General features: G+C 37.2%; 2 protein-coding genes across 2 annotated transcripts in view; one reads left to right on the forward strand and one right to left on the reverse strand.

Annotated features, from left to right (window-relative positions):
- The window catches only part of LOC129005677 (dual specificity protein phosphatase 10-like), a 104,898-nt gene extending 104,698 nt beyond the window's left edge, over positions 1 to 200 (reverse strand). Inside the window, exon 1 of the mRNA XM_054434639.1 lies at positions 91 to 200. Coding sequence (XP_054290614.1) covers positions 91 to 154 — 64 coding nt within the window. The 5' untranslated portion in view covers positions 155 to 200. The remainder of the gene's footprint in view (positions 1 to 90) is intronic.
- A 6,599-nt stretch (positions 201 to 6,799) lies between these two features.
- Positions 6,800 to 13,775, forward strand: LOC129005674 (uncharacterized). Its single transcript, XM_054434634.1, has 3 exons — positions 6,800 to 7,105; positions 10,041 to 10,185; positions 12,797 to 13,775. Exons 1-3 carry the CDS (start codon positions 6,859 to 6,861, stop codon positions 13,593 to 13,595), a joined length of 1,191 nt encoding a protein of 396 aa, XP_054290609.1. The 5' UTR covers positions 6,800 to 6,858; the 3' UTR covers positions 13,596 to 13,775.
- The last annotated feature ends 2,997 nt before the right edge of the window (positions 13,776 to 16,772 follow it).

The raw sequence follows: 16,772 nt of genomic DNA on the forward strand, positions 1-16,772 counted from the left end.
GCGGATGGAAACACTGCTCTCATTCCACAATTCAAGACAAGACTCGAAATAATCAAGTCAAATTTATACTGATCATCCAAATTTACTCACAATCCGGAAGTGAGGACCTCCTTTGGCGGAAGTGAAGCCTAACGGTGTTAGCGAGCGTCTTCATGTTAACAGCCTTGCTGATCACTTCACTACTGTCGTCTGCTCGTTGCCACGGCCACTGCCACACTGATCGCGTCGCCGTAGCCTCGCCAAGGCCTTATCAGCCAGGTAGTCTTGTTATCTGGCTGAGTCATGTGTTGGTAAACAGTATAGCCAACCGACACACACGCCGGCAACCACTGACCCAATTTACTGGAAATACTAAACAACAAACGATGTTTGATGTTTGTATACTCTCGTCCTCATTCTTGCGAATGAATTGAAACAGTGTGAGTGAATTCGTACGTTTTGCTGAAACTCGAAAATTAGGTCGTTGTTGTTTACATTAAACTGTTGCTGGAAATTTCAAATACCCCCCCCCCCCTGCCGACTAAGCGAATTTCCATTTGTTTTAATTGATTTTCAATCAAATCTATTTATATAACATTAGGGTTAACGAGTACCTAGGTCTGCTACAGGGAGGCTAATAAAGTGTGGGTTTTAGTAAAATATTAATAGCATAGTTCAAAATAAATAAATTTGCCAAGTTTGATTAAAACATATCCAAAAAACAAGCAAACTACAACAATTTACAATATTCCCCATAAGAATAACATGCATTTTAAATTTACAATTTTTTGAATTTTCTCCGGAAATTTGGTGTTTTGAGGGTCAAACATGAGAAACCCCTTTTTTACCCCATGGTCCGATCATGCTGGTTCGTGAACTAATTCAAGTTTATCCAGACTTACACCCTTAAACTAAATTTTGTTAAAATCGGACAACGATTACTCAAGTTATCACGTACATATGTAAAAATTTGATCGAATGGTGTTTTTGGCCTCTATGGAAATCAAAATGAAAAAGTAAATCGGTCCCGGGCCTAGGTCTTACCGTGCCACCTACGGTAATAGCTACTTCCCTATAGGGAAATTCACTAAAACGCAGACTGCCTAATTTTTCATAACAACATAAGATTTGGGAAGGAATCGGTGCGAATGCTTCGCACTGGTCGGTTAATACTGTATTATGATTTCTAAAGTGATTTCTTTTGTCGTTATGCCTTAAAACTTCCTCATTTCTTCATCAATTTTCATAAATGAGGTATCGTTTTTAAAGTTTTTTTTTACCCAATGCACCGGAAAAATATACAAATCACTCATTTTTCAGCAGATTTTCGTAAAAACGATTCATTGAATCATTTTGCAAGTAATAGATGAGTGAAAGAAGAACGAATCTATGCAATTTTGTATAGCGGAGTCGGAGATTAGTTGTCCGTTTGTCACCGTGATAATGTCTCGAAAACTCAAGAACCATTGGAGTAATAACGTTTAAAATTTGCACAAATAATTATGACACCACAGGGAAGGTGCCATTGAAATTCTAGACAAAACCACTCAGTAGTAATTATTATAAAGTTAAAAAAATTGTAAGCTACCTTCTTCTTTTTAATTGCTTACATTTTACGACCAACAATGTTGTTGTTTACTTTAGACAAAGAGAACTACTTTTCTTCTAAACTCTTTCATCCATAGAGTAAACAGTATGACGTCTATGAAAGTGACATTACAATTTAATCTGACAACTTCCAAAATAATAAATTCAAACGAAGTTGAACTTATTCTTAAAGTTCAACTCACACACAAAGTTAAGTTAGTTCTTAAGTTAAGTTCTTAAGGTATTCTTCGAAGTTGGAAACCACCAGTGTTTGGTGTTTATTTATTCTATGCTTCATGCTTGAGTATATTATTTTACACTTGGAATGTACTTAATTTATTCTATCAGCTGAAACATGTGATTTAAATTAATCAAACTAATATTTACTTCCCGTGATTTGTTTTTGCTACATCCATGACGACGGACAATTACTTAGTCTCAAACTCAAAAGTAAGTAACGAATGGATTCTTTAGTTTTTATATTTCTTTACCACATAGCTTTCATTTTGACCCCAACCATTGTTTATTTAAGAATTCCATCTTCAATCAACTTTTCTTTACAGGTTTCAATGTTACTTCAAATACTGTACCTCAACTAACATTCCATTTGACCTGGCCACAAGTTTAACATTCCCTTTTGGGTCTCATCCACACATGATACCAAGTGCGATAGGACCTCGCCGAGGCAGACCACCAGGGAGAGGAAGAACACCAACCCTCATCCGTGAGTGGTCTAACAGAAGGGGATATGCTGGAGAAAGTCAAGAGCAACGCCAAGAACGCCTTGAAAGAGATGAACTCGCTCAACGGAATCGCATGCAAAATCACAAGCTGCTTGCACACCAACAACTCCTGGAGAATACAACTCCTGTGTCTAACTTACAACCGTTAAATGTGAACGTCACGTCAAACCAACAGTTTAATGCGGATAAAACAATTATGTCCCATGAAGGTAAGGTTAGTTTACCACCTATTCAATTTTGTGAAAAGCACTCATAGAGAAAAACAATGCTGAAACAAAAAACTACCTTGAAAATACTAGGCAATTTAACGATGCCGTTGTTTTGGTCCAAGTTAGCTCTGTTCACATTTCTGGTAGAAGGTCTCTTTGTATTTTTGTAGAAGTACTTGGCCAGATGTATCATACAGGTTTACAAACTCTTCAAGTAGTTGCCCCATCTTACGCTGGGCTTTTAAAAAGATTTTGACACTGCCTTGCGGCATCTTATCGACAATCAAGCGAATAGGAACTGTTGCAGAAAATGAATGTGCCTATCGCACAACCCTTATGCTCAGTTGTTCAAATATCTCAAAGATCTAGACATCTCTGCACCAGAATTAATAATACAGTTCACGACGACCAATGCCTTCCATCCTGGAAGATCAAATGCACCTGCAGTTTTTAGTGAGGTTGCTGCTGTTTTTGTCATAATTTATGGCACGCCTCCAGGTAATGTTGACTTTGTCATGTACTCCAAAACAACTGGTGCACTTTACAAGATCTCATGTTTAAATCCTCACTGTGATCCGTTATGCTACCCACAAGGTGATTCGGGTTGGACAACAGGTCTGCAGCATGTCTCAATTCATGCTACTGCCTCGCGGGTAGCCAAAACCCGTTGCAGTATTATTGTTATCATTTGGCAGTGAGAGGGAGTTTCAGTATATTGCATGCTTCAGGAAAATTATTCCAGCAATATATTGTAGACAGTTATGTACAAGTGGAGGGTTCTAAGTATTTATCAGATCTCATCAAAAAGAGTTGCGGGCTGATACGTAGAAAGGTTGTATGGACTACCATCATGCTGATGTTCAACAAAGAGGAGCGGTTGCTGCAGTTCCTGTGGTTCTTCCAACTTACATTGGCAGCCCCCACTATTTGCTTTAAAACTATCAAGACTCTATGGTTGCCCGATTTGGCAAACCAGATGTCTTTGTCACAGTCACGTGTAATCCAAAATGGCCTGAAATCACCTCTCAACGCAATACGAGAAAGGTGAACATAGACGTGACCTGGTAACAAGAGTTATTTACATAAAATTACAAGCAATCTTTGACGACCTCTTGAAAAAACACGTGTTTGGCGTAGTCATTGCCTATTTTGCGGTTGTTGAGTTTTAAAAACGGGGCCTTCCACCTTCCTCATTGTCACATCTTGCTTATTTTGGCTGATGCAGATGAATTGCGTTCACCAGAGTCATACTAAAAAGAACACCATCATCATGTTGATTAGGAATCCAAACGTAGGGCTTAATTAATGGCGCAAAATTGGTTGTAACTCACTTGGGTAACCACACTATTACAGCAAAATTGATTTATTCTTGTCAAATTGTTGTCATACCTCGCATTAACCTCACACCTGATCCTGCTGTGCCTTTCAAACTGACTCGGAGGCAATATCCCATCAAAGTTGCATTCAGGGCTATTAACATTGAATATAATTTTTATCTATACTATTATAAAATTGAGGTGATATCTGTCTGTCCGGCTGTCGCGACTAAAATACTAAACCGATACAGCCCAAATTAAGCCCAAAGGTTGTCCACATACCTAGGCATGTCATAGGACTATTCACGTCCCTGAGTTCCTCTCGGGCTCCGCCGCTCCGCCCCGTGGATGTCCAAAGTTTTGTTGTGAGCGTTTCAAAAGTAAATATAGATTGGTCCCCATGGACGCATGAAAAATGTTTTCCTATGCGTTGAGATTTAAATGTACACAAGCAAATCTTCCAAAATACTTCTTTAAAAATTTCAGACAGCTGATCCAAACAAATTAAAAGTGATATTTTACACATCTATTTGGTGGTTTATCGAGTCTAAAACTAAACTTAACTTTATTCTAAAACGATTATCTTTATCTTCTAACGTCCGTGATTTGTAGTAATTAATTGTGCCTTTGTCCACATCAGCTGTTAACAACTAATTGTTATCTTTACAAATGTATTTTAAAATATTTTCCACAGCTGTGTTTGTTTGTTTTTGATTGATGTTGTTAGTATACAGTTATTATAGAAGTTCTATAGCTATTCATAAGCCTGAGGGTTAGTGTTCGGTCATGAGTGATAGTTTAGTACAAATCTGTAGGATAAATAATGCCTTATAGAAGAAAATCAAATTTGTCACTAAAAACTTCAGCTGCCAGACGTATAGCAGCAGCTCGAGCTGTCGAGACTCCTGAACAGCGGAGACTACGTCAACTTAAAAACGCAGCAAGGCAAGCCTTTCAAAGAGCTTCTGAGACGCCTGATCAGCGCAACGCACGCCTGGCTGACGACGCAGCAAGACAGGCCTCTCGAAGAGCTTCTGAGACGGCTGATCAGCGCAACGCACGCCTGGCTGACGACGCAGCAAGGCAGGCCTCTCGAAGAGCTTCTGAGACGCCTGATCAGCGCAACGCACGCCTGGCTGACGACGCAGCAAGGCAGGCCTCTCGAAGAGCTTCTGAGACGCCTGATCAGCGCAACGCACGCCTGGCTGACGACGCAGCAAGGCAAGCTTTTCAAAGAGCTTCTGAAACGCCTGATCAGCGCAACGCACGCCTGGCTGACGACGCAGCAAGGCAGGCCTATCGAAGAGCTTCTGAAACGCCTGATCAGCGCAACGCACGCCTGGCTGACGACGCAGCAAGGCAGGCCTATCGAAGAGCTTCTGAGACGCCTGATCAGCGCAACGCACGCCTGGCTGACGACGCAGCAAGGCAGGCCTCTCGAAGAGCTTCTGAGACGCCTGATCAGCGCAACGCACGCCTGGCTGACGACGCAGCAAGGCAGGCCTCTCAACGAGCTTTAAGGACTCCAGAAAATCATGAAGCAAACCTCTTTACCAGAAGGCAGGAGAGATTACAGTTGATAAACATGAAATGGGATCAGTTTGGAGGTATAGCTTTCAATTATTACTACCTTAATATCAGTTATAACTATAATGAATTACAAAGAATTTGTGATATGACCAGCAACAGTTGCATTTGTGCAAAATCATGGAAAAGTAAAAGTCCGGGGGTTTGCTGCTCTCTGGATCCTCTCTTAGAGGTTGGGTAGTGGTTGTATAGTTGTATAGTCCTCTATTTGGTGGGAATGTTTGTACAGATTTTTACTGTCAAGTTAGGTTAGAGGTATTATGGCGTAAAATATTGTACGCCACTCGCCAATCTAAAACTTTATTGTGGATTATTTATTCTAAATCTATTTCAATGATTATGAAACAGATCTTTCTTCTCGTTGCGAAGAACGGGTACAATACAGCAGCTAGTTGTGTTGTGTTAATATTCAATGCTATTAATAAGGTACACCAAACCATTTTTTTCAGATGGTCGATTGTATGTGGCGTTTTCCAGGGTGCGCTCTTTCAATGACATCTATATCTGTGTAAAAGAAACCCAAAACAAACAATCACCAATGACCACATACAGTAATCACATCAAACATAGTGTTTAGAGATCCTTTGAACATGTAAATACGCTGTAAATATGAAAATAACTTTACCTACGACCGTTTTTTAAAGTAGCCGTTTCAGTTCAGTTCTTAGAATTAAACGGTTTCACATAACAGCATTGTTTAATAACACTAACAGCATAGTTTTACTAATGACAACATGGGTAACGGACCAATGAGGTTCAAGGGTTGAGAGAGAAGAAGTAAAGTTGTACTGTAATGATTTGAACTTCAACTAATCAGCTGTTCAGGCCAATTTAATTGTTGAATGGTACAATTATTGTTTGGTACAATGTATCGTTGCATTAGTCAGTGGCAATGAGAGGTTTTAAACGAAAACATAACCTCTCTTAGAAGTTATGAGTGGTGTTTTTTTTAGTTACAGTAAAACACTGTCGTAGGCAAAGTAGTGTACGCAACTCGCGTACATACAGTAGTATAAACTCAATTGTTGCGTAAACTAAATTATAACCTAATATTTAAAAAAATAAATCTTAAAAAATGTAAACACACATCTTTTATTTCTTCTTTAACCCATGTCTACATTAGATTGAAATTACGCACTAACTATCGTTACTAACTATACTGTGTGCACTTCAATTGAGAGATATTTAAAGAGAGTACAGTGTGAATGCTTCAATCGGGTAAGCTAGATTTATTATGAATTACTTTTCATAAAACAGTTCAATTGCATTGTGAACACACTGAGGCTAAAAGCAGAAGCGGTGAACGATATTCCATCAATCATTTCACGAGCTAGCGATAAACTCATAACAGAGCGCACGGATGCCAACTTTGCTGGTACAGCTGCAACTGTGATATTTCGGTCTGTCGGCGCGGTGGGGTGGTACCACTGCGGGTCGATGCGTGGTGCGCGCGACGACGCGTGCGCGGTACTGCATTCACTACGCCACAAACACAACGATAATGCCAAGATGCCGCCGCTGCCAGGGGACGTCCAGTGGTTTCCAGCAGAAATCAGAAGACTTATCTGCGCCATCAAGAAACACGATGGTCTCTACAATCCGAGGACTGAATACTTCGGGCTGCGCGACTACCAGACGCGCACGTGGAAGTCGGTGGCGGAGGAGGTCGGCGGCGGCAAAACAGGTGAGGTTAGGTTAGCGTTATGAGTCACTGATAACAATTAGATGTTATCAATAACCATTTAAAACTGGAATTAACGTGGTGAAGTGCAACGTAGCCTCGGTTGTTTAGCTGCGCTTTCAACCCACTGCATTTAGGCAACGACTGAAGATAGCTCTTGTGTCTAAAAATAGAAGTAGCAGCTCAGCAGCTCTATTGTACATTGAGTGGTAAATTGGCCCAATAAAACGTCGACCTATTCGCTTTCGTGGCAATTTCTAGCTCAGGAACATCAATATTTGTGTTTAAAAAACATTTTAAGACAATCTAATGAGAAATTGAAGTTGAAGCAGCAGAAAAACTTGTAAGGTACATAAGTGGTAATTGTTAGTAAAACGTCAACCTAAAAAAATGTATTTTCGTGACAATAGGTACCTAACTTAGCTAAGCCAAAATTTTGCATTTCCAAAGATTTTTTACTTGTGGATCCTAAACAAATTATTAACCTTCCAATCTACCCGGTATGCATTGCGTCCTTTTATCAACGTAGTGAAAATCAAGGAGGCCGTGCATTTGTCATGTTGATAAGCGCAAATGCTCTAGTATCTCGAGCTTATCAAAGAGAAATAAATTGCGATATCACTCTCTTTGCTCACGTGTTTAAACGTTACATAATTTGAACAAACAAGATCTCTATTGTCGCTGTCGTATTTCTTTATCTGAAGTTCTGTCTATATTTGTACAAGCGCAGACTTCACTGCCACAGTTTCTATGGGGCTGGGGGTGTGTGCGGTGGGTGGAACAGCCTAACTACCCCAGTCGATAAGCGTGGTAGCTACGTCATTCGTGTTGTGCGCAAACAGCTGTTTACATGCTTTGTTACTGTGCAGCAGCATTGATTTGTTTGGTGCATCGTCCGATCGTCCTTGAATATTTCAGATTTGACTTTGCTGACATGGCATGTTATTTAAGATGATTATGTTGGATCACAGATATTTATGTAGAATATATATCAACACATATATCACAGAATTATATGTGATATGGTTGAATTGCTGGAGTTAAGAATCAAATACTAAACATACGAATTTAGCCCAAACAAATAAACAAAAAATTTAATTTGATTTTTCAAGTTAATATAATATATTGATTAATAAGTCTATTTTGATAAATGTTTTCTATTGTCTACCTTTTCCTTTAAATAATTTTTTTATCATTAAGATATTGCATTAAGGTTGTGTAGATTAAGGTGTATTATGGTATCCCCCTATAAAATTAATTGAAGACATAAAAGGATTTTTACAACTACAACAAAAAAACTTTATAGAATATCTTCTTCCCTTCTGAAATGATTTAAAATAAAAAACTGAATCTGGTTCAAACATTTTTATTTTACTAAAATATAATAGGCTACTGCATTAAAAAAATTGACATGTATCCAATAATCCAATGTGATATGGCTCTATAATAATGTCAGGTAGGAGGTAACTTCATGAATTAGTTGACACGTTTAGTCGTGTTACCGAAAATATACTCTCATGGTAAAATTGCATACCTCTGTTGTAAAATTAATTGTTCATACAATAAAGCTATGTGACACCCTGTGTCTAGTATTGCTTTCCGTAATAAAAAATTGTAGTAAGGCCATAAAATAAAAATTGATTTTCTTTAAAAATTGTATAAGGCCACTTAAACGTTTCTTAACTTTTGTGCATTTTTCCTTCAAGGAAAAGAGATGTTACAAAACTAACAAAGATTTCTTGTAGATTAAATTTTTCAATGTTTGATCCTTCTTTTTTATTCTTCTTTGTTATTCTTCTTTTAAATCTCAATCAGGAGTTGATCTACTGTGTCTTCATTAAGTTTTGCACATGCTCTCCCTCACGCCCCAGATGTTTTTTAGTGTGTTTTAAAGACTTGCAAATTGAAAGAGGGAGGATTGATTTATCTAATTTTGTGTGCAAGGGGATTTAGGAGTATTGTAATTCCTTTTGGTAATAAATTACAGTGTCATATTTAAATAACACTTTCAGATTTGAACATGTTTAAAAAAATAAAATAATTACTAACAATGTTTATTTTAGGGTGTGGAGAAATCCAGTGATAATAATGTATCAAGCTTATTTAGGTTTTACACTTTTTCATGTTGTTGTTTACACCTCCGACATCTTCAGACTATACCTACCTATTATCGCTATTACACTCATCCTGTACTGAAGATTGTCAATTTAAATTTTAAGAAACAAAACAGTGCTTATTTAAACATAAACAATACAGAAACATATGACAAATTAACTTGGATAAATCAGCTGATTAGTTCAGACATGAACCAGTAGAAGTGGAGTCTAGACCTCTGTTTTAAATTTAAATTGGCGATCTTTAGATGAAGATTGCTACAATATAATATGTTCTTGTACAGCCTGAAAAAGGCACCAACTTGTTGCTGAAACTACTAGCTGTAAGCAATTTTTAATGATTACCATAAAGCAAGTATTAACACTATTTTAATTTTTACACTTTTTATAAATAAATATTTCCTAGCGTTTCTCTGAAACATCAAATTTTTATGTAGTCAACTACCCTACTAATAATCTATATATAAAGCCAAAAGTACCCATGAACTTTTGAGAAAACTACAAGTCACACCCCCATAAACCATATACTTAAAATGTTCGTCATGACGAGAAACCTTGCGCAAAATTATCCATTATTTCATAAATTGCCATATAAGGTCGTAATTGCTTTCCAAAGGGAACTTTCCATTTACCTAATGTTAAAAATACCTCAGCTGTTATTATTTGTTTGTATTACCATTACTGTATTCTGCTTTGTTTATTTCAGCTTAACTTAACCAATCAATAGTTTTATTAATACTTATGTAGTAAACGGGGTGGAGCCCGTGGGTAACAGCTAGTTATCTTAACAATATTTTCAATTGACAAACATATTTGTATTGCAGACACACAATGTCGGGACAAATGGAACTGTCTAAGAGGAACGTACCGAAGACACGTGAGGACTGAGGCGACCAATACAGTAAAGCGTCGTAGTGGCTGGCCATGGGCCGACATGATGGGCTTCATCAAACCTTTCGTCTCGGAAGCGTAAGTCAGAGTTTTCAATCGACATATTACCTATTTCCTACCTCTTAGTTACACACTGGTGTTGTCAACATCGTAACTAATAGATCTTGCGTGCGATCGTATACGAACCAACCCATGTTTTCAAATTAGTTGTTTTGATGGCTTACGACAAATGTCCGAGACATCATCTGAGTTTAGGAAATGTGTTGAACCGGATGTTCGGTATTTGGTGAGACATGTCATACGATGTTATAGGCGTAGCATGCTCCCTGGCGTGCATTCCCCAGCAATAAGGTTATTTAGCCTTCTACAAAGTACGCTTCGAGTCAATGATTGATCACAGCGTTAAGTTTCATTCTGAAATATTCTTGAAACATTGATTTTTGGTTCAATTATTGGGTTGAAACAAATTGGCTAAACTCCATGTTTACTTTAGAGAATAAGTCAAACGTTCAAATATATTTAAAACTCTGCACCGTCGGCAATTAACAGAAAATTTCTTGTTTTCTGAACCCATTTTGGCACCCGGACCCAGAATAGTATAATAACTGTGTCAAACACAAAAAAAATCCATGTCTTCCAATTTAATCAGACACAACATGTGACTTAAGACATGATGTCTGTGACACCAGTGTGCAACCTGCCTAAAATGAAAATTACAAGTAGGGATGTCAGGTTAGTTTGTATGCATTGGGATCATCTTGATCCATTTCCGCTCCAGAATATAGAGATTTTGTCAATAAAAAGTCTTATGTTTGATAAGACCATTAATGGACTAATTGGCAATAAAATAAAACGCATTTTGATTAAAATTAGGACTCTCCTACAATTAACCTCTAAAAAATATAATACTAACATATTTACAAAAAAATATTGTAATATAACAATGGTATCTAAGAAAAGAAAAATACTTCTAGTAAACCATGAACCATCAAAATATTATATCCAACCAGCTATCTTCTGATTTAAAAGTGAACTCTATAACCTCTTTTGCTTCTCTAAAAATTAATTATAATGATACAATCATGAACTTTTTTCGTATCACACCTTACAACGAGCAGTTAACTACAAACAATGAGAATTAAAACAACTTCATCACGGTAATTTCAATTCAATCTAAAAATCTTTAATGAAACGAAGGTTGTATATCAATACAAAGTAGAGTCTGTGTCGCTAAAAATTCTAAAATACAAACTAGCCCACATTGCTTTATAATTTGATACTCTCAAAATTATTTCTATGATATAACAGCTGTTATGTATTAATTATAATTTTTTGTTATCGTTTATGTTGGTTTTCTTTAAAATAAAACGACTTTACTATCAAACTATTCTGTGTAATACAACTTTATTATTGGTGGCAGCGGTCAAAAGATTAAGGTATGATTGGTGACTACTTTCTGATTTACAGTTTGATACAGCTATTCACTATTGTAAGGCTAGGGAAGAGAATCAAAAATAGGTTAAAAACATGGGAGAAAGTTGTTCTTTTCAAAACTATCGCGATCATCCTAGTTTTGAAATTCATAAGATGGCTAAGAATAATGATTTCAGACCTGCTAAAAATGTAATTAAGAAGACCTTTTTTAAGTGTAAGACTAGCCATAGTTATAGAAACTGTCCAGCTTGAGGGAATAGGTGTACCAACTGTAACAAATTAAACCACTTTTCAAAAGCTTGCTAAGAAGCAAAGTTACATTCGGTAGAATATGAAGAAAACATTAAAGCATATGAAGAAAATTCATTTTAGTATAGAAACAATTATTAATAGTGTAGATTCCGTAAATTCTTGGACGCAAAAGCTTATTGTAAATGGAATAGAAATCTCTTTCAAACTTGACACTGGACCAGATGTAAATTTTATTTCTTCCAACATTCATCAGAAAATCACAAATGAATCAAACATTCTCACTGCTGCCACTAGTAATAGAGTTGTATTACATAGAATAGTTTTGTACTAAAGTCATTTTTATTTCAAAGAAATTCAACCAACACAAACAATAACAAAACAAACAATAATAATTAATACATAACAGCTGTTCTGTCACAGGCTAAAAATATTTATTTGCACTCTTATTCAACAGACGATCATGGACAGTTTCCATTACAATTGGTAAATAAAACCAAAGTTTTCTCGAACGGTTCCAGATCTAAAATCTAATCCCGTCCCCAGATGAGAAAGTATCAAATTACTAAAAAAATGGTATACAAACTCGGCCAAAGCTGGTAGAACAATAAAAACATTGCCACAAATAAATATTTTATTTTAATTATGTGGTTATGTGAGTGGATTTTATTGTTTTCACAGCTTCCGCTGGGTTTGTGTAATAATGTAATGTTTTGATGCTTTCTTATACCTGAGAATAGGATCAGATTTCAGGGTACCTCATAGTTTTTTCTAATCGTGGTGAAATTTGGTCGCAAATTAGGTAAACTATAGTATCACATTGTCTCAACTGTACTTGTAACTTTAAGAAAATTTCTTGTTATTGGATCTCCAGGTCTACTTTAGTGTAAATTCAATGGTGCACAATCCCATGCTTATGACACAGACCCAACCCTTTGGTTTGCCATATCTTATCCAGAACTTTAGTTACTGGTGTTCTGTAATGACACAGTTGTTTATTTTCCAGTGGTGACATACCTCCAGCTGCAGATACCAACAAGAGCACCACTCCTCCTACCTCCAAGCCAGCAGTTACTCAAACCGTAGTCCTGACTAAGCCAACAGTCAACATGGTCAGACCTGGGCTGACTCTGGCTCACAAGAGCAACTGTCCGATGACTGTGAAAGCAGGAGGGACTCTCACATTAGCCAGCAACATGTTCCCTGGAGGCTTCATCTTCAACAACGGCATCAGAGTCGTCCAACCAAACCAAGGCAACATGATAGGCGTCGTGCAACCCAACCAACTCAATCTAGTCCAATCACCGCAGGGGGTGATGAAATTCGTTCAAGCCAATACAGGAGTCGGAATAGTCCAACCCACCCAAAAGTCCATCGAAAAGGAAAAACCAGCCAAGACAAAATCGAGTTTTGAGTCAGACGTTGATCTCAAAAGGGTCAAGCATGATCCTGACAATGAACCAAAGACGACAGAGTTTGTCGATATGGAAGTCGCAATCAAGACTGAACCTTTGGAAGAAGAGGAATTACAGTTACCTGATACTTATTCCTACCTACCTGAGGACTCTCAGGAAAATAGTCAAGACGCTAGTAGAGATAATAGTCAAGATGCCATCTCTAGTAGAGAATCCAACGGAAGATCTCCTGATAAAAACTTGCCAGAGAGTCAAGAAGATATTGACTCGAACGAACTCTTCATGAAGAGTACGATATGTCACATGCGGAAACTTTCTGCGTACGACCAAAGTGTCTTCAAGCTCAAAGTTCAACAATTGTTGCACGACATGATGTTTCCCAAGCCATAGATTATGCAAATGTTTCTAGTCATTGAAACTATACCAAATGTTTTACCAAACTAAGCGTTCTAAGAGTTTATTTTATTTTCAAAGTGTATATTGAGTTTATTTTGTTTTCAAAGTGTGTTTTGAGTTTATTTTGTTTGAAGAGTGTATTTTGAATTGTAATACAACTTGTTATAGAAAATATTCTTTTTCTTATTCTTTTCCTTCTACTCTTATGTGTATTAAATACTCCTCTTTCATGATTCACCACTGAAATATAATTAGAGAGAGAAAGAGGAGAGGTCAAGGTCACTCCATATCTTGAAGGTCATAACCTATCACGTGCACAGCTGTTTGATAGTAAATCAGCTGTTGCTGATACTTCATTCAATAGCAGAGATCTGGCAACCGTCCAAACCTCTCTTTTGCTCTCAGTTCCAAAATATCTCTTTGATTCTTTATGCCAATAAGTTCTATTGGGTAGTTACAATATGCTTTTCAAACGTTAATGTTCCTAATACACGTGGTTTCAGCAAACATTTTCCTGTTTAGCTGTTACATTTTGTCACATATACACTTCAGAAACCCAAATTTCACATTGAATAAAAAATACAACAAAAAGCAAGACTATCTCTTTAGGGATCTTCAAGAGACGACTCATCGACCAAATTGTGACTTCTGTCCGTAAATAATGAAATCTGTTTTCCTGCTGAGAGCAAACACGTGCCACCCCTCCCCCCCCCCAAACACACGCGTGTAGCGCACTCGAGGGGTTGACTAATAGTCCTTCCCTCCCCTGTGAATGAGGCTTCTGGTTTTATGACTAATTTCATCCGCTAACACCAGTAAATAAATCTCTAGTATTATATCTGTAGCTGAGATTAAGCGTTGGAATTATTAGTCTAACAGCTGACTTTAAGAGTATTTTACGTTTTTGCCGTGACATACAGCTGTGGTTGTTTTTGGTGAAAATGCGGAGTTTTAAGTTTGTTAAGTTGGTAGCACAGTCGTGAGGACTTACAATTCAAGTTCTGTATCGTTAACCTAAAATGTGATTTTTTTAGGTTAGGGGCATTTGTAGGTTGATAAAAAATCAAAGAATATAAGTAGTAAAAACATGTATTATTGCACTAAATGAACACTAGTAATTGCAGATTTGCAGGCCAGTACAGTTAGGGGGAAAATGTTTTGTAAGTGTATCACATTTCACACTCACGGTCCAAGGAGGTTTTTGATGGGAAACTTCGAAACTTCTCACGTCAGGTTAGAATATGCAGAAATTGTGCCCTGGGTCAATCATAAACATACATAAAGTCTCGCACTTCTCGTAGCATTCTTCGATTCGTCTTAGAGAATCGAAGCGGACAAACTCTGGAAGTAAACAATGCAGTCGGCGATTATACACCGTGCTAGAAATACAACTGAATGTAGCACAGGCACGGAAACTCTGCTAGAAAATCGACACACTGTAAAATCCCCTATTCTCCCAGTCCTAAGGTACTAAGTACAATGTATATTACCCTAAGTACATGCGGCGGCCAAACCCAAGTGGCGGCCAACGTGTCTCAATTCTCATTCAGTGCTATCAGTTGTATCTCTCAGTGAAGGATGACCGAACGATTTCGTCACTTCCAATAATGTAAAGAGTTGGTAGTCCTTAATTGTTATCCACGATCAGCTGTTTGTGACAGTTCAACAATAAGGAACTAGGACATCTGTGCGAGCCACGAGTCACACGCGATATCACATGACTCACGATACAACTCGTGACTCCTAGCTTGGCTCATCGTGAGTCATACTAGTGCTCATTGCAGGATGATCTTGCACTACTGGGGTATACGTTTTACAAACTTCCGCAATTTATTAAGTAAGATCACGAATATTGGAACAGAAACATGGATCATAAACTAATTTACGTCACTGGCCCAAATATACTAATAACATTAACGTGGTTTTGACGTTTGTTGACAGTTCCGTTTAAATGTACGAACGTGTTTACTTTCGGGCCAGTGACGTAATTTATGTTTATGATCCACACCGTTTCTGTTCTAAAATCCGTGGGGAAGATTAAACGATCGGAAAATATTTACATTTTCGTGTTTGTGGGAGTTCTAAAATGGTCCTTCGTGTAACAATCATAGTTAAAGGGTCAATAACCAAATAACCTTTGCATTAACGGCGGTAAACGTGAAGACATCACATAGCTTGTCTGGATATGTTATGTACTTGTAAGTTCCATGAACAAAACATGAACATAAAATAAATTTTGTTTTAAATCATTGGCTGATCTAGCAGACCCTGTATCAATTGTCCATTTATCAATTGCCTCGAACTAAACAAAAATGATGTTTCGTTTTAACCATAACCGATCCAGCATAAATTAAATTAGAACTTGGTTTGACGTGTGTGGATTTCAGTAAGTAAAAATAGTATATTTAGGTGTAGGCTTATATAAAAATACGATCAAAAGCTATGTTTTGTGATTACAGCAGTTTATAATAGGTCCACTATAATGCGTTGTCAATCGTAAAACATGTTTTCAACATTTTCTTTCATCGTATTTTTCGTATGTGCGTTCTTTAATATCGACGGATCCAACCAAAATGGATGGATGACATTTTTTTTTGTTTTTTTTTTTTACTCCTGATGATGGACTCTAGATGTCTGAAACCATAGTAATGTCCTAATACATACTAAATAATATTGCTCTAATGTGCCAAATAAATATGATTTGGTTTGATTGAATAACAATAACAATGGATCAAACTACGGAGCACGCTTAAACTATTTAGCTTAAAATACTACTTAATACTTTAATATTGTCAACTACAATGGCGCCCATTCAATTGTAGGTATTTTTAGCCAAGTATGAACGACATACACATTATCATTATCACTTTCATAAAAAATTAATTAGTGATTGGCGGGATTTGAACCCCGAACCTTCGGCTCTGAAGCCCCGAGCTCTACCACTAGATCAGCTCCTTCCCCTAATATTCCATTATTAGTATGACTAATAAATAATGTACCACACAGATTCAATAAAAAATACACGCGATGCTACAATCTCAGCCAGCGAAGTCATCGGTATAAATAGAAGTGCAGTAGTCAGGTGTTTTGGAATGCCGAAACCCCATCATGCTGGAATGCTTTGACATTTAGCGGAATTCACCTTTTAGTCCTGTAAAATTCAGTAGATAA

This window comes from Macrosteles quadrilineatus, unplaced genomic scaffold (assembly GCF_028750875.1).
Source record: "Macrosteles quadrilineatus isolate MER2022 unplaced genomic scaffold, UCM_ALF_1.0 Scaffold_30__1_contigs__length_1495292, whole genome shotgun sequence".
NCBI lineage: Eukaryota > Metazoa > Arthropoda > Insecta > Hemiptera > Cicadellidae > Macrosteles > Macrosteles quadrilineatus.